The following is a 21,515-nucleotide window of genomic DNA, read 5'->3' on the forward strand; positions in this document are numbered from 1 at the left end:
GAAACAAATAAGGATCTTGCAGGCATGACCTTGGATGAATTAGTGGGGAATTTAAGAACTTATGAAATAGAAATTGATGGAACTAAAGTGCTAACAGCCCCAGAGGATACCTTAGCTCTGAAGGCATCTTACAGTGATGAAGAAATTAAACTTGATAAAGAAAAAAGTTGCCTTTATAGCTAAGAACTTTAGCAAATTCTTCAAAAATAAGAAGGGAACAAGTAGTGAGAAATGGTCAAATGACAATCTAAATGGATGCTACAAGTGTGGTAAGACTGATCATCATATCAAGGATTGTCCTGTTTGGGAAATAGAATGGAGAAAGGAAAGGGCTGAAAGGGAATTGAAAGAAAACAACAAAAAGAGGGAAGACTATGCAATGGTAGAAGCTTGGGGATTTGACTCAGATGATGATGAAGTTGATAAAGCAGCACTCATGGCTCTTGGAGATTTAGACTTGGAGGAAGAAGATGATGCTTCTGAGGTAAGTATACTTGAACTTAAAGAAAAGTTGTATTTATTTTCTAAAACAAAACTTATTTCCTTAATGAGTGCTCTAATTGATGATTTCCAAGAATTAACTTCTGATAGGGATGAGTTATTCAACAATCTTGCAAGTCTCAGGTTTGATTTTATTGATCTAGAAACTTGTAAGAACACTGTTGAAAAGGAAAACTGCACTCTTAAGGAATAGGTTAGCAGACTTGATTCATCAAACCTGACCCTCAAATCTAAAATCTTGAAACAGACTCTTTCTGAAAAGGAAAAAAAGGTCAAAAGTGAGGAACAAGAAAAAATTGAGTCAGAATTGACTAAGATTAAACATGAATACTTTTGTGAAAAAAAAAAAGGTTAGTCAATTGAGTCAAGAAGTTTCTAAATTGAAACTTGATCTTGAAAGAGCTAATAGATGGACATATTCTTCAAGAATTGTTCATAAGTTAGGTCAAAGAACTCATAATGAAAAAGCTGGGTTAGGCTTTTATAAAAGTTCTAATGCTATTAAAGATCTGTGTTATATTTGTGGTAACCAGGGGCATCCAACCACCGAATGTCCAGTTGCAGCAAAAAACAAATCAAGAAGCATAAACCTAGCAAAAAAATCTGATTCCATATCAGAATAAGCAAACAAGAAGGTCAAATCTGATCAGATAAATAGGTCACATAACTTGTTGCCTCGATTGGCTAGAAGGAACCTTATACATCCTTTTTCTCATAAGAAAGGACCCAAGCTTGTCTAGGTGCCTAAAGTTAACCCCTAATTTGTTTTGTAGGTGAGAGTGAAAGGAGGCAAGCAAAATTTGTACATGGATAAAGCTTTCTCAAGGCATAAGACTAGAAGAAAATAAAGTTTCTTTCACTCACCACATTTAAAGGGGGAATGGATCATTTGAAAGATGACCAGATTTATAGTGCTCGTGAAGGGGGAAGCAAGGAAGATTTAAAAAAAATGAAAAAAGAGGATGACTATGAAACTGATGAGCATGCATAGGAACATGTTGTACCACCTAGTTTAACTGTTGTATAGACTGAGGGCATACTGACAGGGGGAACAAAAAATCAATGACACCAACACAAGCTGATGATAATTTTATTGGTAATTCATAAGAATTGGTGTTGTCACAAGAATCTTGAGATATCTCATGGGAATTAATGGCTTGAGACTATGGTATTCAAATAAAAGTAATTTCACTATTGAGGGCTATAAAAATGTTAACTATGTGGGTTACTTAATTGACTGGAGAAGCACCAAAGGCTCTAAGTAGAGAGCATTTGAAGGAAATAGGTTAGACTTGGGGATGATTAAAATTGCAAGAACTCCCCTCAATGATTGACTAGAATAATCATTTTTCTTCTTAAACTTATTAGCTACAAAGTTATTCTATTCAGTCTTGCATATTTATTTTTGTGTCCCAATTCCAGATTTTTTACTTTTCTAACCTAATTTTGTATTAGATTGTGCAGAAAAATAGGTTCGAGCCAACAATTGTGACCACAAAGTTCTTATCAGGTATGTTCTACACTGACATAAGCATAGACTGTCTAAGTTGAAATAGTTGAGCATACCTGTTCAATTCCACACACTTCATGCTCTCATTTTCTAATAAAGCTAATGAATTGGTTGACCAAACTTTCTTTGATTCTTTATAAATGGGTGTGCAAAAAATATGTTAATCCAACACCAGAAAACCCTTCTTCTTTCTCAACCAAAATATTAGTTGTGTACCATGGATTTGCCAAGCTTGATCATCAATCACATGCAACATAAGTTTTCTGAGAAATAAAATGGGATATGATCTTCCTTTTATTTCCTAATTGGTTATTTTTTTGGATTTCTCAGTCCTAGTTCAATAGATGGTCTTGCACAGATGAATCATGTTGCTCTACCAGTTTCAATAAGGAGGGCTAACACTAAAAAAAATGAAAAAAAATGATTTGGCTAAAAAAAAAATCTGAACTTGAAGCCGCACAAGACAATCATGAAGTGAAATAAGTGGTCCTTCAGGCTTGGATCATGACTTTGAAGATTGACCTTGATTAAGAGAGGGATGAAAATGTTAAAGTCATTCGACACGGTTGATATCCCCTGTTCCTCCTTTCTCTTCACTATTTATATCCTTAGCCATGTCCTACTTTTATACCATATTTTTTAATGCTCAATTGTTTTGATTTGTTCAATATTAGCTTAGGTTTAATGTGGAACATGCTCTGTCAGTTAAATGAAATGGTTATCTTTTCTAAGTTGAATCATATTTTTACTCTCTTTAATATATTACTATGTTGGCTAAAGTCTTTGTCTGATTGTTTTGGTGATAGCCCCAGTGGCCGTGAATAGCATAAAAAATCACTTTGGCTAGTATATTATTGCATTGAAATGGTTTTCGATGATGCCAAAAGGGGGAAGATAAGAGGGTTGTGCAATGTTTATAACTCATTGACTAACTTATTTATTCTAGTGTTTTATACTTTAGTGCCTACAGATGAAGATGTTTGAATGCACAAAGACAAGAGATTTGTCATCATCAAAAAGGGGGAATTTATTGGGTACGATGTAGTTTTGATGATTGACAATCTGACAACGTGATATGAAACATGTCAGTCAACCTGATTCACAGGCACACTGTCTCATGTAGCTGAAACTTGTAGCAAAATCATCGATGATTAAAGACAAGGGTAGAAGAAATCAAGAACCAGATGAGTGGTTAATTCTGATAAACTCAAGGAAATAAATATGTGCAAATTTGAAGAAGTTGAATTTGATTCAAACACTTGATGATAAGGGAAATAAAGTTGAGTTAAAAAAAGAGTCCTATGGAAAGAAGGAGTTTCACTTCTGAGCATATCCTGAAAAGTCCTATGTGTAGAAGGAGAAAGATTCTGCAGATTGAAGTCGTCTATGCAAGATAGGAAACATATAAATTGAAGGACTCTTTATTAGATCAATGAAGTTTTTTATGACTGACACATGAATAGAACATGTTACTTACCTGGTCCAAGCATAGGAAGGAAGGTTTCAAGTTTTACTGATAGATGCAGATAAAGATTGCTGAAAGTCAGGAACGAATGAGTAAGCCTAAATACGATATAATTAAACTACTGATCACATGAAAAATTAAAGAAGTTGTGGTTGAGTAAAATACTTGAAGATAAGTTGATTTAAAAAGTTGAAGTTTGACTACAACACTACGGAAACAAGAGTTGGAATTGAAGAAGGAGTCTCACTTGAAGTAGAACTCTATGTAATGAGAGTTCTGATTAAAGGAGGAGTTTGAAATAAAGAATAACTCTTTGGAGAGTTGTGTTTAAATAGAAGATGCATCATTCAGAGTAACTTACGCACTTACAAAGCAGAAAAGTATAATCTACAGATTGACTTCACGAAGTGCTACTCAATCACTGAAGAAACACATTGAAGAACGTGGTCCTAAGTATAGAATCCAGCTAAGAGTTTTATCTTTGATTTTTAGAGTTGTTCATTGTGTTTGAGCTATTGATGGAATATTAGTTTCAGTGTGTTATAAACTGAATTAGGAGATAGTCTTCGAGTTAGGGAAACCTCAGAGACTTTGGGAATGCATACCTTGGGAGGTGTGTGTGTGTAGTTAGGAATTAGAGTTTATAATTTCTAGTCATTGAGTTAAAGGAATTAGAGTTTATAATTCCTCATTTTTGAGGTACAGGGATCAGAGTTTATGATTCCTATTTGTTGGTTACAAGAGTTTTGTAATCAGTCATTGTTGAGGCTCATAGTTATTTAGTGAAGTTGGAGTTGAATCCTGTAGAGGTACAGGTCATGGTTTTTTACACCTTTTGAGCCCGATTTTTTTCACGTAAAAATCATTGTGTTCTTTACTTTCTGTTTTACTGCTTTCTTGGAACACGTCAGGCAACCCGTTCCATTGATAAGCAACAGTTAAGCAAAAATAAGATAATTAGTGGGGCACGAATTATTAACAGAGATAGAGAGGTTGTTTCAGAAAGACGCATATAGACAACATCCTTTGTTTTCTACTGGAATTTGTATTCTTTGAAGTTCTTTTTAAGTTCAGATAGCACTACGAGTATCATTTTGTCCAAAATATTTGCAGAATTTCAGAGTCCTAAATGTTAATATCTGTGTTGCTCATAATGTTATACTTAAGCACCTAAAGTGGAACTTTTGAGAAATAAGATGAATTGGTAAAACTCAATTGGTTGATTATAAAATCTTTAGGGATTGCCTACAACACACAAGCACATGATCATAGTAAAACATGAGACAGTTTGCTAGAAAACTGGGATCACAGTAAAAAACACATTAAAATTCCTAAAATAGTTCTGAATTCTCATCATGTACTTTGAAATAGAAAAAATATTCATCAATATTGATCAACATATAATAACTTAGGTGGTGTAACAGTTGAAAAGTTTGAGAAACAACCTCGCTCACAACAGCTCAAATACTAGCAAAGGTAGAATGAGAAATCACTGCTATGCAAAGCCAACTGCACCTCAGTCCCAAACAATAACTTGAATAATAATACATGCAAAATATGGAAAAAGAAAAAAATGCATCACCTATTGTTAAGCAAATTCTTAACAGCAACACAACTATTATCTTTCATAACGCCATGATAAACAATATCATATCGTCCCTCACAAATAAATGTGAAACTTCAGGAACATTTTTTTCATCTTGTTCGCCAGAACGCACTTCCCCAATCCCCTGACCATTCATTTCCAAAATTTCCTTGGTTGAAGTTCCACCCCTACCTTACCCCAAAGTTGTTGAATTACAACAACATACCATAAAATTCAAATGAATATTAGACCTCAAAATCTACAAATTAGACCACACAAAATTCATAAATTAGACCACAAAATTCAATAAATTTTCCTAAAACAAACCACAAAAGCACATGTAAGGCAAATTAGAGACAGTAAGTTCATTAATTCTTACATGCAAACCTTTTCAGAGAATAAAATCCACTAAACAAGAAGAAGAAGAAGAAGATGAAGAAAAGAGAAGAAAACCCACCAAAATTTATTTCTTTCTCAGAAGAAAATTAGCTCGAAAATAGCAAAAATCGAAAATAACTTCAGAGAAAACGGACAATACCTTATGGAAGACAACAATAGTAGCACAAATCCTTTCTACTGAATCCACAAATACAGCGACGGTATGAACGGAGAGAAATTATCTATGAACTAGCAAATATGAGAGAAATTATTCAACAATGGGGTGTACAGAGAGAGCAAATTAAGGAAAATAAAAAAATTATCTCTGTTTCATGACTAAGCGGACAGAGCAAATTGAGCAAATTAAGGAAAATGAGCAAATTCTTGAGAAAAATATGAGAGAATATAATTTTTGACCAAATTCTTGAGCAAATTCGCGGCAAATGGGTGTGAAGGAGAAAATGGGGATTCTAACACTAATGGGAGCAAATATCAGAGAATATAATTTTTTATTGATTTTTTAATAAATATTATTTAAAAAATGGATAAAATAAAGTTGGATGAAAAATTTTCGGGTAATGTTATATTTTAGCAAAAATAACCATGGCTATAGATAATCTATAGTGACGGTTGGCTGAACCGTTGCTATATATGTGTCTATTGGAACGGTTATATATATTATACGATGGTTATTTCTTTTTGTTGCACTAATAGGTTACACATCATTATGCGACGATTATAACCGTTACCATAGAATATTTTGTAGCGGCGGTTGTACAATCATCGCCAACTAGCATTGCCATTGCTACATTTTCTAGTGGTGAGAAATGAGATTCATTTATTTATTTATTTTAATTATTTTTAATTAAAAATTTTATGTAGACATGCCCTACATGCGTGCAATTACATGTTTTTTCCAACTCACCTGTTAGGTTGCCACCTAGACTTAGTCAAGGGTCAGATGGATTTAAAATATTATGATTCATTGAGTTTAGGGGCTTAGATGACAAAGGGCTAAGTAGAGGTGTCCACATGATAAACTAAAAAAAGAACATGGGTCCAATAGATCATTTCGCCTAACTTTTAACATAATAAGTTCCTAATTTTAGAATAAATTTGAATTTTAAATTTCTATTAGATAGAAGATTAGTTTGTGGAGATAGTTAAGATTTTTGAATTTAAAATTATGCAGATTTGTTGTTTCAATTTGGCTCATTAAAGCACTCTTATGCTAAATAAATTATTATAAGTTATTGAAAGACATTTTTATCCATTGAGAGTCATTTTAACCCTTTCTGTTGTCCCATCTTTTCTTTTAAAAAATTAACAGTAGTATCAAGAGTTTCATTGATCTTACGGGATCTGTGAGTTATTTCAAAGAACTATCATATCATTTTTAACCCTTTAGGCTATCTTTCTAATCCGACAGGACTACCCATTTTAATTCAACAAGATTATCATTTTTAATCCATGCTTATTTTTAAAGCATAGGGCCATTTTCAACAAGTACTGATGTCAAACAACAGTCTTGCTTTAAATGCCCAAAAAGATTTAACTAACAAAAATTTTTAGATTTGGTCAATGAAAATGAAATCCTATTTTATAACCTATGCCAGATGTGTTATTGTGATAGAAGAAAAATTCTTACAACAACATTTCACAAATTTTACAATTTGTCCAAATAAAAGTATTTTCAAAAGAGCTTCTACACAAGAAAATGTCATTAAAGATGTTTATTAAGCACAAAATCAATAGAAGAAAAAGAAAGAAGAAGAGAAAGGTTCATATCCTAAAAAATGTGCAAGTTCAATAGTACCCAAGAAAAATTTAGCATCAATTGTTATAGCAAAAGTTAAGGAGGAGCAATTTTTAAAATAGCAGTAGTTAAAATAAAGGAAGAGTGTTGAAATTTAATTTAATTTAATTACTGCAATAACTTTTTTGCATAATAAGTTTCTAATTTTAGGATAAATTTGAATTTTAAATTTCTATTAGATGGACATTAGTTTGTTGAGATAGTTAAGATTTTCAAATTTAAAATTATGCAGATTTATTTTTTTAAGTTTGCTATTTAAAGTCCTCTTATGCTTAATAGAATTTTTGGAATCTATTAAAAGTCATTTCAATCCATTGAGAGTCATTTTAACCCCCTTTTGTTTTCTTTTCTTTTAAAAATAGGAAAGTAGATTTTCACGCGCAATAAAAGCTTGATTAACGTTTCAAATCAAGTGATAGTTAGGATTGCCTAGTTCTCAATTATGCATGATATTCTTACGCTATACAAGTCCATAATCCGTTTCTTGCATGATATATTTCTGAATTCGGCTTAACTCATATACGACCCCTTTAAGTTGTCCAAATAAATTCACTTAGACACCTCAATTAATCCATATTCCTATTAGACACTACAATGTTAAAAAATATATACCTATTGTGCATTTACACTGATGTAGCACAAAATGTTCTACAGTTGGCCATGCTATTATAAAATTCTATTTTTCACTTTTCAAATAGTGTTTCACTTTCATTTTCCTTTTTCGTGTATTTTAATTTTCAAATATTCCTTTTGGCCTTTCTTCTCGATCACGCTCTGAGTCTAAATCCTGAACGTGGTCAATACCCGATGCTATTATTGATCAAAGCAAATCATCTGACATACAAAGCACAAACATTTAACTAGAATATATGAAAAACGTAAGAAAAACATCGAGACATATTTTAAAGGAAAACAACTTTATAGGTTAAAGGAAATCTTAGGTTCCACGTACCAAAAGAAAAGTTAAGAACTGAAAATAATACATGTCTGATAATGTTGGAGTTCCACATCGGTGGGTTAAAGGGTTCTTGGTCTCCGTATATGGTCTTGGTCAATCCTCACCTCATGAGCTAGTTTTTGAGGTTGAGTTAGGCCCAAGGCCCATTTTTTTATCGTGGTATCAAAGTCAGGCCCACCCAGTTCATTGTTTTCGATGTTGGGTCCCCCGTCTTATATTGTCCACGCTCCAGATGTCCAGTCCTGGGCGTGTGGGGGTGTTGGAGTCCCACATTGGTGAGTTAAAGGGTCCTTAGTCTCCTTATATGGTCTTGTGCAATCCTCCCCTCATGAGCTAGCATATGGTCTTGGGCAATCCTCCCCTCATGAGCTAGCTTTTGAGGTTGAATTAGGCCCGGTCCATTTCTTTATTAGATAATTAAAACTGTCTATAAATCCTCTAATTGAAAGAAACAATGTCTAGCGCAAGAAGAACCCAACATACTTTAAATAATTGAAATCAAGCTAACATAGCAAGACTAAGCTCCTAAAAAATTATGAAGGTCTCAGTGTCTCACCAATACCTGAGCTTGACAAACTTAATGATTGTAACGATCAATTTTTTTGATAAAATATGTGAATATAGTTTGTTTGTATATATCGGACTCCGAACGAATCTTGGACATTCTGTCGAAGTTCGTTTGGACTTAGGAAAAAATCTGCAATATATATAGCAGATTTTTCTGCTATATAGCAGTTTTTTTTTCTTTTTGTCTATTCTTTCACCTTGCCTATTGAGAATTAAATCCTAAAAAAAGTGTGGGAGCTTAAAAGTGAAGCTTGTGGGAGCATGAAAAGCTAGATTAACATCTACTTTGATTTTCTTACGGATTTAAGGTAAGAAATCACTCTTTTTCTTAGTAATTCTTTGATTAGATTCTCAAAAAATTTAGGGTTTGATTTTAAACCTCAATTTCACTCCTTTGAATAATATTTTAATCTTATAATTACTAGTCTTTCATCAATTTAACCTTCAAAACAACTCTGATTATTGATTGTAACTCAGATTTCAAAGATTTTATCCGATAAAGTTTAAAAATAATTTTTCTTCGATTTGAACCTCCTTTTTACTTAATTTGACTTGGATTTTGAAGTAAAGTTACGATTATACCCTTCTTTTTCAAAACTCGTTTTGGGGATCCGTTTTGCCCCCAAACCAAGTAGTCAATATGGGTGTCGTTGACTTTGTTTTGACGCATAATTCATATTTGATATTTTTAGTGGAGTTCAAAATTGTTCGTGAAAAGTAAGGCCGTGGGTTTGAAGTGTAGCGGACCTATTTAAGCTTTTGAGGTAGGTTATGGCTTAACTCTTTCAGATTAGGTTTGGATAGTAAATATTAGTACAAAATGCATGTTAAGGGTGGAAACTAATCATGAAAAATGGCTATCTATGTGTTGTGCCTGTGTGCGAGCCTATATGTGATGTAATTATCGAAATTGAGATATTATGTGATATGTGTGACCATGTGGGGTCCTATGTGATATAAATAGCCTTGAATACATGTAAATAATTGTAATGTATTGTTAAAATGCTTAATGTGGTACTATTGGTGTATTGTGATTATATTCATACTTTATTGGCATATGAGACATATGGAAATTCATGGATAAGACGAAAATAATGAGTGGATAGTGGCTTACATGGTTGTAAAAATGTATGATTGTGGTTGGTTGTGGAAATATATTATGTGGTTGGTTGTGGAAATATTCATTGTGATTGGTTGTGAGCACTACATCCTCGTATCATACTCATTCATGAAACATTGGTACCACCGCGGCAACATCTAAGAAACATTCACACTAGCAACACATTTTATAAAACCCTCCTCGAGGGAAAGTGCCGGGGAGGAAATATTGTAACACTATATAAAACTCTTCCCTAGGGATATGCCGGAGAGGAGATATGAGATATGTGGATTGTATACGGGTTGACGAGCCCCTCATGGGTCCTGCGTTGGGAGGCTTGTCTCCATAGGTAATAAGGGGATTGTGTGACGATCCCAGAGGTTGTGCGACGGCCTTGTGCATCATTATCATCATGATGTACATTGCACTTATGTTATTGTGTTTATATTGTGCTGTATTGCGATATTAACTTGTCATCTATGTACTTGTCTTATCTTTTTTTACTTGCATTTGATGACCTTGTACTCCCTTCGTTTTGAATTATATGGCCCCTTTAGTCTTGGCACACCCATTAAGAAACCCAATAATTAGAAATGTATTTTATTCTTTTACCCTTCTTGGCATTGTAAAATTCAATAATCAATTAAGCATAAAAACTTGGTGCAATTATTCAAATTCATGCATGCATAAGTCTACTCTTGAAAAGAGAAGAAAAAGTAAGGTTTCATATTTAAAGTCAGTATTGAAAATATAAAATTGTTACTTTCAATAATTTTAAAAAATGTGGTTATATTTAATACTATCAAGGGTAGAACGAGAAAATATGTATAGAATAGTCTTGATTTTACAACTTGGACAAGTAAATTGAAATAAAAATTTTTAGAAAGAGGGCCAACTAAAATGAAATGGAGGGAGTATATGCATGTTCCCCTTGTTCCACTTACATGTGATGTAATGTATATTTGTGTTCTATCTTGGTGTTATACTGCAATATATGTGATCTATTAAAATTGTTAGTGCAAGCGGTGTGGACAATCGTTGTGAGATATTTTCTGATTGCAGGTGACGTGCCTTTAGTGTATATTTTGTATGCTTTATTTACTATTTTGCTTGGTCGACCTATGATACCTACTGAGTACAAGTGGACCATACTCATGCCTACTACGCCCTTTCGGTGAAGGTCCTAGCTCAAGTGTGCCTCAGCCTGCTTGACTCAGGCAATTGTTAGAGCTTCCAAGGTAGCGATTAGACATTCATGAGTCCGAAGTTCTCCTCTATCTTTCTATAGTAGTTATGTCTTTATTAGTATTCGGAAACAAATATAATTCTTTCGTGGTTATTTTTCTAATGTATTTGATTCCTGGATTGTATTAGTAGTTCTTACACCATTAACACCTGGTTTTGGGCATGATTGGTATTTTGGATAAATTCTTTCCACATTGTTATAATTACTTGTATGGTTCGGCTTCGTTCTAGAAGTCTTATTTTGGGATATTTCTGTCTTTTCCTCTTTTTGTATCAGTTTGGGTAATAAGTTTACTTGTCAAGGTTTGTCACAACAAGTGTCATCATGACCCTCATTTTTGGATTGTGACAAATTGGTATCAGAGTTAGATTCATTGGTCTCAACGGTGTAAGAACGCGATGTCTAATATAGTCTTGAGGATCGGTACGTAGACGTCTGTATCTAACTTCGAGAGGCTATAGGACTTCTTTAGGAAACTTCCCTCATTTTATTCTTTATCATGCAATAAAGTTCTTTCATACCTTAGGTTCTGAGTTGTGTTTCACTCTTTCTGTGTGGATGGTGTGACTTATACTACATCTTATCAGTTGAGAGATGCGGTGAGAGATTGGTGGAGGTCACTTGTCAGTAGACCCCGTGATTCTCCCGAGATGACTTGGGATCAGTCCGTCGAGGCTTTCCTAGAGAGATTTGTGTTTTTCAGTTTGAGATATTATATGCGGGACAAGTTTGATAATTTGAAGCAGGGCCCAAATTGACAAGTTGAGACATCATGGTTCGAGCAAAGGAAGAGAACTCTTGGATGATGGGTGGCATTCTGAACAGAGGCAGACCTCTAGACGATTAGTATATTTCACAAATGCTATCATGGGTAGGAGCATTGTCATCAATCACAACGTTACTCCGCAAACAGAATGTTTCTATGATAAATGGGCCTCGAGGTTCATCCACAACAGAATTCTCTTTGACTGATACTGGACAAATTCTTGAACCTAAATTTCGACCAAGAATAACGAAGTCAGAAGGGTTGTTGTTGTTTATGCTATTCAAGTCGATCTTCTTTGGAATGATAAAATACTCGTTAGTGAATTGTGGATTCACCATCTTCAATTTTTGTTGTGATTGCAAATTAGAAAGTTGTAAGTTAACCTAAATGCAGAGAAGAGGATCTGTGATGCAAATTAGTCAGGTCAAGTGTCATAGCTTTACAATAATAAACCTTTCGACGGACATAGGAATTTATGAACAAAGTCGTTTGCCATAAGACAGTCTAATATAGGACACATGAATAGAACAATTTAGCATATGCAGATAACTGAGAAATGTATACAAGAACATTAAGAGAGAAATACAAAGCAGTACTTCTTGATAGCCATAAAGAGTTTCAAATACTAAACACTACGGGCAGCCCGAGGCACTAAAGCTCTCGGGGGAAGGGCCAAGAAACAGATAAGTGACCGATTAACTTAGATAAAAATGAGAAGTAACCAAAATACTTGGAAGTTCTGGTGAAAAGCAAATCTATCTTGTGATATGCGCGATAAAAGAATCCAACTCTATACGAGAAGCACCCCCTTTCTCTACGGAACGCTTAACGGCTACTCCCAATTCTTGTGCTCTTTTCCTAATTGCATCACCTTCTTCTGATGTCATCAACTTCCTCACGACATTCTCGATAGTGGATGCACTTACTATCTCTTCGCGTTTCTCCCACTCCCTCACAGTCAGGCCTATTTTCAATATTTCCGTTACCAAGAAACCATTGTTTGGCTGGTCACCATGCATAGGCCAAGCAGCTATTGGTACCCCCATCGTAATACTTTCTACGCAGGAATTCCAGCCACAATGACTCATGAACCCACCTGTGGAGGAATGAGCCAAGATCTCGGGTTGTGGTGCCCATTCTCTTACCACTAAGCCTACTTCTTTTACCCTTTCCTCAAACCCTTCTGGAAGCTCAACTCTTCTAGCTTCCCCGGTAAAGATGTCTCCTCTATCGGCTTCTCTTAACACCCATATGAACTTCTGTTTGTTTAGTTCTAATCCCATCGCGAGCTCCATGACTTCTCTATCAGAAAATGTTGTTGTTGTTCCAAAAGATACATAAAGAACTGATCTTGAAGGTTGTTTGTTAAGCCACTCCAAACATATATCAGTCCTGTTCGAGATACAATCAAATTTAGTAGGCAGAATTGGTCCAATTGCCCATTGTTGTTTACCTTTTACTTGTGCCAGCAAATCAAGAAACTGCCCTTCAATTACTTTGCTTGTATTATGGATATCACCTGATGTAAGATCCAAATATGGACCCTGAAGAGCTATAAAGTTCATGAGCTCATCTGGCATCGTTCCTTCAAAGGAGGGTAGCTTTTTAAGCAATTCTTCTCCAAGTTGGAATGACATTCCACTAAATGAACATGAAAAACAGTACAAATAGAAGGCTGAAATGCAATTGAACAAATAGGATTCAGCATTGGGAAAGGAAGAAGCATCCTGAACAATATATGACATAGAAGGATCATGTACAACAACGATTCGTCTTGCTTTCGAGGAGAAATCGCATAAGAAGGAGGCAATGGGCTCGCGCAGAAGCATAGATGCATCCCATAATGGCAGAAGATGTCTCGGGAATTTGCTCGAGGCATTAGAGTCAGGTGGAGGTGAGGCAAATTCAGGAGTTGGAATGTCATGGAAGTGGATTTTGGCTATATCTGAAGGACTTAAGGCATTGGCTCGAACCCGAGCTTGACGGTTATGAGTAGCTGTGCCAACATAATAGACTGGAAGATCATATGATGAGGAGATGAAACAGGCAAGGTGAAGAAGCTGATTGAGATGGCCTTGAGCTGGAAATGGAACCATGACTAAAACTACGTCATGATCTTGTTTCAACTTATTGCTACACATGGATGTGGAAAGATCGGGATTTCGTACTCCTGTCAAGTCCTCCATGTCTCCTGATTGAGTTTCTGTCATGGAAGAAGCAGGGTACTGACTGAGAAGTCTGTGAGAATTGAACAAAAGCAAAGACAGGTAATTGTTGAAGTGTTTATAGATTGAACAAAAGTAAACAAAAATAAGTTACCTTTGTCCAACTTACAGCAAATTCAATCCAACTTACTATTGCTTTTGAGTTATTAAATCTTTTAGACTGTGACTAGTATTCTTGAATTATTAAATCTTGGTTATGTACCTACCACCTTTTAATAGGACAAAAACATTGCTGGTATGGCAAGAAAACTTTGTGCTGCACTAAGTGTTGTGACCAGAGTTCTTGGAATCTTGCATGGCAGTTCACCTACCTCCATTGTTTACTTATGTTTAATTTTGCTGTTTCTTTATGTCCCACATGAGATATTATTATATGATTCAAATATTTTGTTTTTATATCCTGTTGACCTTTTTCTAAAACTCTCAAATGACTATATGATTTTGATGTACCATCTCCACAGAAAGGTTATAGATAACATTTCTTTTGTTCTCTACAACTACATAAGATGGAAATGGTTAAAACCGTATTAATGTGCATCCAACTTCTTAATATTCCCAAAAATCTATTTTCTATACTACAGAAAGTAAACGTCTTTAACATATAGTCCTGGATTCTCCCATAGAGATCACTTAGAAAATATTACCTAAACTCTTCCGATCGAATATGATAAAGCGTACATAGAGCTACTATCAGTTCCTCATCACAAATAGCCACATATTCGTGGAACTCAATCTCATATGTTTTTCTTGATTATAATTTTGTAACAAACTCAGAAACAGACGTCTAAGAAACTATACCACCTCAACAAAGATATTCTGGCAATATCACAAGTTCATGGCTCATAGGTAAAGTTACACATTCATCTTTATTGATTCATGTTCGTAGATTAGCCATATTAGGCTTGTGTTCATAAACATGGTTTTAGCCATTTTAGAGCTCATGTCTGAGAATTAACCAACTTAGGTTCATAAATCGTGAATTTTATCATTCGTTTAACACCATTGATGAGTCATGTAAGGTAGATACTTTATGCCATAGATCATAGTCAAGGGTTTCATAGCATTATGGAAATTACGGATTTAACTTTGAAGTGTTCTTGTTGTTGGATATAACTAGAAGTGAAAGGATCCAAGTCATCATATCAAAACCAAAGCCAGAACAATCACATTCTTTTATTGAAAATTAGAACGAAGGGTTCAAGACTTCATTTCCAAGATCAAGGAAATTCCATTTTCTTAGTAAATTCTCAAGTTGGGGCTTCATGACATTCACCAGGGTTCATAGTCATAACACAAGTTCAATAATTCAATCAATCTTCCCATGGTTCGTGATTAAAATTCCCTCAGTTTTCTGCATTTGTAAAATTTTGCTGTTTCTTTGTGTCCCACATGAAATGTTTTATGATTAAAATATTTTGTTTGTAGATCCTGTTCACCTATGATTTTGATGCACCTGTTCACTACATAAGATGAACATGGTTAGAACCATATTAATGGGCTTTCAAATTCTTAATATTGCCAAAAATCTCTTTTCTACACTACAGAAAATAAACATCTTTTAACATACACACCTGGATTCTCCCATAGATATCGCTTAGAAAATATTACCTAAACTCTTCCGATTGAATATGCTGAAGTGTTAATAGAACTACTATCAGTTCTTCTTCGAACTTGATGCACAAATAGATAAAATAACCTGCATATTCGTAGGACTCATTCTCGTATATTTTTCTTGATTATAATTTTGTGACAAACTCTGCTATATATGTCTAAGAAATTATACAACTCAACAAAGAGATTCGGGCATTGCCACAAGTTCAAAAAACATAGGTAAAAGATCTTATTCACGTCCATTCCTAAGAAGTTATGGAGGACAAATATCAAAACTAATTCATCATAAGCCTTTCGATGGACATAGGAATCTATGAACAATGTCTTTTGTCATAAAACAATCTAATATAGGATATATGGATACAACCAATTTAACATATGCAGACAACTGAGAAATGTATACAAGATCATTAAGAGAGAAATACAAAGCAATAATCACACTGGAAGCCATAAAAAGTTTCAGACATGAACATTCCAAGATCAAAGAAATATAAGCCAGTATAAACTAGTCTGAGCCAAGAAGAAGACAAGTGACAGATAAATGAAAATGAGAGGTAATCAAAATACTCGTACTTGAAAATTCTGGTGAAAACCAAGTCTATCTTGTGATATGTGCGATAAAAGAATCCAACTCTATTTGAGAAGCACCCCCTTTCGCTGTGGAGCGCCTTACGACTTCTCCTAATTCTTGTTCTCTTTTTCTAATTGCATCTCCTTCTTCTGATGCCATCAACTTCTTCACGACATTCTCAATGGTGGATGCATTTACTAGCTTCTCGCGGTTCTCCCACTCCCTCACAGTCAGGCCTACTTTCAATATTTCCCTCACCAAGAAACCATTTTTTGGTTGGTCAGCGTGCATAGGCCAAGCAGCAATTGGAACCCCCATCGTAATACTCTCTATGCAAGAATTCCAATCACAATGACTCATGAACCTGCCTGTGGAAGAATGAGCCAAGATTTCGGGCTGTGGTGCCCATTCTCTTACCACTAAGCCTACTTCTTTTACCCTTTCCTCAAACCCATCTGGCAGCTCAACTCTTCTAGCTTCCCAAGTAAAGATATCTCCTCTATTGGCATCGCTTAACACCCATATGAACTTTTGTTTGCTTTGTTCTAATCCCACCGCGAGCTCCATGACTTCTCTATCGGTAAATGTTGTTGTTGTTCCAAACGATACATAAAGAACTGATCTCGAAGGTTGTTAGTTCAGCCACTCCAAACATATACTGTTCCTATTTGACACATGATCGAGTTTAGTTGGCAGAAATGGGCCGATTGCCCAGTGTTGTTTACTTTTTACTTGTGCCAGCAAATCAAGAAACGTGCCTTCAATTACTTTGCTTGTATTATGGATAGTACCTGATCCAATATCCATATACGGATGCTGAGAAAATAAACAGTCCCTGATTACATCAGGTATCGTTCCTTCAAGGGATGGTAGCTTTTTAAGCAATTCTTCTCCAAGTTGGATAGGGATCTCACTAAATAAGCATACATAACAGTACAAAGTGAAAGCTGCATAGGAATTGAATAAATAGGATTCAGCATTGTGCAAGGAAGAAACATCCTGAAAATTATAGGACATAAAAGAATCATGTGCAACAACGACTCATCTGGATTTCAAGGAGATATCACGCAAGAAGGAAGCAATTGGCTCACGCCAAAGCAAAGATGCTTCCCATAACGGCACATGATGTGATGGGAATTTGCTCGTGGCATTAAAGTCAGGTGGAGGTGAGTCAAATTCTGGAGTTGGAATGTCATGGAAGTGGATTTTGGCTATGTCTGAAGGATTTAAGGCATTGGCTCGGAACCGAGCTTGATAGTTATGTGTGGCAGAGCCAACATAATGGACTGGAAGATCATATGATGAGGTGATTAAACACGCGAGTTGAAGAAGTTGATTGACAAGGCCTTGAGTTGGAAATGGAATCATGACTATAGCTACATAATCTTGTTCATGGTTCTGATAGCTACACATGGAAGGAGAAAGATTGGAATTTCGTACTTCTGTCGGATCCTCTCTGTTCCTGATTGGTTTTTTGTCATGGAAGAAGCAGGGATATATTCAACTTTTTTTTTGTTATTTCTTCAAGTCGATGACTTTGAGTATGTGAGAAGGGAAAAAATATATATAAGAGGATAGGATAGCAAATCCAAACCTTTGAAAAGTGTGAAGGTAAGAGGATAATAGGCTACCAAATCCTAGCCTTTGAATCTGTGTACTTCATCACTAATAGCAGTTGGGAAGCCGGGATTATCACTATGGGATAAAGAAGTGAACCTATGAAGAAGTCGAGGGGAGTAAATATACAGTATATCTACGTTCAAAAGTATTTTCCACCTAGCCACAAGTAATTTTCCAATGACCCCTTAGCTTGAACACATGCATGTGGCTTGCCATTGACTAATAGTACAACTCCCTCCGTTACATTTAATGTGTCACCCTTTGACTTGGCAAGGTTCTTTTCGGGCCGGACTAACAAGGAAAGTGTGTCACATAAAATGGAATTAATGGATCTTGGATTATGTACCTCCCACCTTGTTAGAAGACAAAGAACCAGTTATATGACCAATTTTGGAGGTATGTCAAGAAAAGTATGTGGTGTAGAAGTATTCTGACCATAGTACTATTGGAGTCTTGCTTGAAATAATTAGCTTCAGTCCAAAAAGCAATTAAGAAGCAAAAGATATATCAAAGGCAATCACAGCATTACAATAGACTTGTTTTGCACCAGATCAGCTAGTGATAATTAGGATCCTAAATTTTTCAATCTTTTTTCTCTTTTTAAGTACTTTGGTTGCTTCACAATTTCTATAATGCTGTTATTTACACGTCTGTTTCTTGGCTCAGACTAGTAACATGTTGTAAAGTGTTTCGTATGTGAAACAATTCCAAATTTCACAATTTGCGTTCATTTATTGAGGGATTTATACATAAATCATTAGGTTGCGCTGGAGAAGCATCTTATATGCCGTCACCAAGGCAACCTAATGATTTATAAATGGACAAGTAATACAAAACCAGGAACGTCTAAGCTAATAGTTGGTTCAGAGAGAAGATATTAAGTACAAGATTTTCACTTTACATCGTTTGAATAACTAACGAATTTAAGTTTACCATTTAATGCTTCTGGATCTCATATAGGTTCGGCCTTGGTTCTTTTCTTCGAGAAGATCACTAAAGCATCTATTTTTTTGTTTGCGAGAGAAGCTTCAACTATAAGCTGACGCATCTTTGGGTCATGAAAATTACCTGCAATGCTGCTAACAACATCTTTATGTTGTCTAACGTTCTGAACCATTCTGTCATCAGAGGAAAAAGGGATCCTCAAATGATTGATCGCCAGACAAGGTGAGGTTGCAACTAGGTGATCACCAGGGACGGAGCCACAATGCAATTTAGGGGTTCGGCAGAACCAGTAACTTTTGCTCACATCCTGTATTCATGGTAAAAACTCTACTTAATTTATCTATAACCCATAAATTCAAAATTCTAGCTCATCTGCAGCCCGCCCTTGTTTGACAAGAACAATTTTTGAATTCAGCACATCACATACAGAATAGTCGAATCCATAGATAATAGGTTAATAGGACTGGAAGCAAATCATAAAGGGATCGGATGAGCGTTTGGAGTCGGAAGGTCCTCTTCTAGAATGTTTCTTTCAGAAAAGTTGCGGTGGTGTTTGATCAAACTTGGTAATTTGATATTCAATGGCAGACCTTTGCGCATCGAGATCCACAGCACCTTCTCATGTCAAACAATAAAAAGATCACATCACCTTGAAACACAACACATTTAGCATGAATATGGTTAGCGTTTATAAGTAAAGGCATCACAAAATTAACATACGAATAATTCAAAAGGTCGTGATCATCCGCAAAGATAGACAACAAAACTAATAGTAAATACATGAATAATTTTGAGTCCAGGACAACATAGAAAGCGTACACATTGTAGCATTACAGCTTTTTCCTTTTATACATGGAAAGAATTTGAGCAGCTTCCTTATTAAGTTTTCTTCGCGCCACTTTGATTGAATATCGCTTCACAGGAACTCTATCAGCTTCCTCATTAAATCTCCGTCTGGCTATTCTTCGGTACGCTTCTCTTGAATAATAACAATAATGCATTCGCGCAGTGTCAAGTTTACGCTTTCTACTAGCACTTCTTCTTTCCTCCTCTTCTTGAGGCGCAGCAGCAGCAGCAGCACGCTCTCTTCGCTGGCTCTTCTGCTGCTCCACGCGACGTACTAGATCATCATATGACTTCCTCAGTTTCTCATCCTTGAGAATGTCGTACGAGGTCTTGAGCTTTTGAAAGTCTAGGTGAGCATTAGGATCATTTGGCCTCTTGTCTGGATGCAACTCTAATGCCTTCTTTTTGTAGGCTTTAGATATGTCGTGTTGAGAAAGCATTGAACCTTTCTCACCCGAGGGCAAATTCAAAACAACGTAGTGATCAACGTCGATAACATCCATAGCTTTTTTTCGCGATTGGACCGCGAAGAAACAATGGCGAAACAAAGATATTTTGATGAAGAACCCTAGCTAACTAGCAGGGGTGATCAACAATATTACTCTATTTATACACGTAAGTTTATTATTCCTATTGCTACAAGGATTAGGAAGTCGATCAGTCATATTTGTGTTTAATTAGAGTTATTAGAATTAGAATCCTGATGCAGTTAGGTAATTAAGTGAAACCATATGTCTGTTGAATAAATACTTCCTTACCAAGCATGTGTCCGGGTTTACGTAGGACATTGGCTAAATCTTCACGCCAAATTATAACTTTGGCCTTAAACTTTGATAGTGCACAAATAGGACCTTTAACTATTCAAAACCTAAATAAATATGACCTTCGATTTTGCATAAGAACCTAAATAAATATGACCTTCGATTTTGCAACCCCATGCGTGAGTTTCACTCGCGCCTATGTGGAAAGCTCATCCAATCACATGGTATCACATCGTTAAAATGATTGACTTGGAGAGAGGTCATATTTGTTCAATTTTAAATAGTTAAAGGTCATATTTGTGTACTGTCAAAGTTTTGCTTTTTGTGTTAAAACGACATCGTTTTTATTATTATTATTTATTTATTTCTATAACAGTAGCACCTACCTTTTTATTATTAAAAAAAAAAATAGCAGGGATCGAACCCGTGCAGTAGCCTTAAGGAAGCGCCCAAGAAGAGCACATAACACCACTGGGCTATCTAAGTGTCTTGTTTCATGTGGTTCAACATTAATATACATACATAAATATAGATTTTCTACCTTATATATATAACATAATTTTTTTACCGAGGGAGTTCGGGTGAACCCCATGGCAACCACGTAGGTCCGCTCCTGCGTTAATTTAATAACGTTTTGATAACGTTAATTTAATAACATTTTAATAACGTTAACTTAATATACTACTACTACTATCCTTAATAACGTAAATTTAATAACGTTTTATTAAAACTATAATTTTTATTATTATTATTACTATAGTTTCATCTTTAATTTAATATCTAAATAAATTATATTTAGATATATTATATAACATAAATTCGCCCTGTCCTTTATAATATATATACATATCCGCACGATTTTTTTCATAATATATATACATATCCGTACGATTTTTTTCATATAAGGCTGACCCACCTAATTAATAAATCTTTAATATTGCTCTTTTTTCGAAATAACAAAAGAAATTAGATGTCATTTTCATCTTTGAGCCGAAAATAATAAAAAAATAATAGTGAAAAGTCATTTAAAGGTCATATTTCTGCA

The 21,515-nt window shown here is 35.1% G+C and overlaps 4 protein-coding genes across 5 annotated transcripts; all 4 read right to left on the bottom strand.

Moving 5' to 3' along the window:
• Nucleotides 1-12,414: 12,414 nt before the first annotated feature.
• On the bottom strand, nt 12,415-17,831 carry LOC107867342 (zeatin O-glucosyltransferase). Of its 2 annotated transcripts, none has more exons than XM_016713516.2 (2): nt 16,301-17,831; nt 12,415-14,094 (listed from the first exon to the last, which is right to left on the bottom strand). In XM_016713516.2, the coding sequence occupies exon 2, from the start codon at nt 14,075-14,077 to the stop codon at nt 12,647-12,649; it is 1,431 nt and encodes a 476-aa protein (XP_016569002.2). In that variant the 5' UTR covers nt 14,078-14,094; nt 16,301-17,831; the 3' UTR covers nt 12,415-12,646. The 2 variants fall into 2 exon arrangements, with proteins under 2 accessions (XP_016569002.2, XP_016569004.2); XM_016713518.2 differs by lacking the exon at nt 16,301-17,831 and adding an exon at nt 14,211-15,983.
• LOC107857077 (zeatin O-xylosyltransferase-like) lies at nt 16,138-18,128 on the bottom strand. Its single transcript, XM_047411045.1, has 2 exons — nt 17,090-18,128; nt 16,138-16,962 (listed from the first exon to the last, which is right to left on the bottom strand). The coding sequence occupies exon 2, from the start codon at nt 16,863-16,865 to the stop codon at nt 16,326-16,328; it is 540 nt and encodes a 179-aa protein (XP_047267001.1). The 5' UTR covers nt 16,866-16,962; nt 17,090-18,128; the 3' UTR covers nt 16,138-16,325.
• On the bottom strand, nt 16,932-17,666 carry LOC124898073 (zeatin O-glucosyltransferase-like). The gene is made up of 2 exons (XM_047411694.1): nt 17,366-17,666; nt 16,932-17,245 (listed from the first exon to the last, which is right to left on the bottom strand). Exons 1-2 carry the CDS (start codon nt 17,664-17,666, stop codon nt 16,932-16,934), a joined length of 615 nt encoding a protein of 204 aa, XP_047267650.1.
• Nucleotides 18,129-19,617: 1,489 nt separating the features above from the next.
• Nucleotides 19,618-20,287, bottom strand: LOC107869484 (dnaJ homolog subfamily C member 17-like). The gene has a single exon (XM_016716023.2). It carries the CDS (start codon nt 20,210-20,212, stop codon nt 19,694-19,696), a length of 519 nt encoding a protein of 172 aa, XP_016571509.1. The 5' UTR covers nt 20,213-20,287; the 3' UTR covers nt 19,618-19,693.
• Between the last annotated feature and the right edge of the window lie 1,228 nt (nt 20,288-21,515).

This window comes from Capsicum annuum, chromosome 4, assembly GCF_002878395.1.
Source record: "Capsicum annuum cultivar UCD-10X-F1 chromosome 4, UCD10Xv1.1, whole genome shotgun sequence".
Classification (NCBI taxonomy): Eukaryota; Viridiplantae; Streptophyta; class Magnoliopsida; order Solanales; family Solanaceae; genus Capsicum; species Capsicum annuum.

Excerpts from the sequence above, each read along its gene's own strand:
- LOC124898073 (XM_047411694.1), bottom strand. The coding sequence starts at position 17,666 with ATGATTCCATTTCCAACTCAAGGCCTTGTCAATCAACTTCTTCAACTC. Across the intron at positions 17,246-17,365 it reads GCCAATTGCTTCCTTCTTGC|CTTTCACTTTGTACTGTTAT; the intron begins GTGATATCTCCT and ends ATTCCTATGCAG.
- LOC107857077 (XM_047411045.1), bottom strand. The coding sequence starts at position 16,865 with ATGGAGCTCGCGGTGGGATTAGAACAAAGCAAACAAAAGTTCATATGG.
- LOC107867342 (XM_016713516.2), bottom strand. The coding sequence starts at position 14,077 with ATGGAGGACTTGACAGGAGTACGAAATCCCGATCTTTCCACATCCATG.
- LOC107869484 (XM_016716023.2), bottom strand. The coding sequence starts at position 20,212 with ATGGATGTTATCGACGTTGATCACTACGTTGTTTTGAATTTGCCCTCG.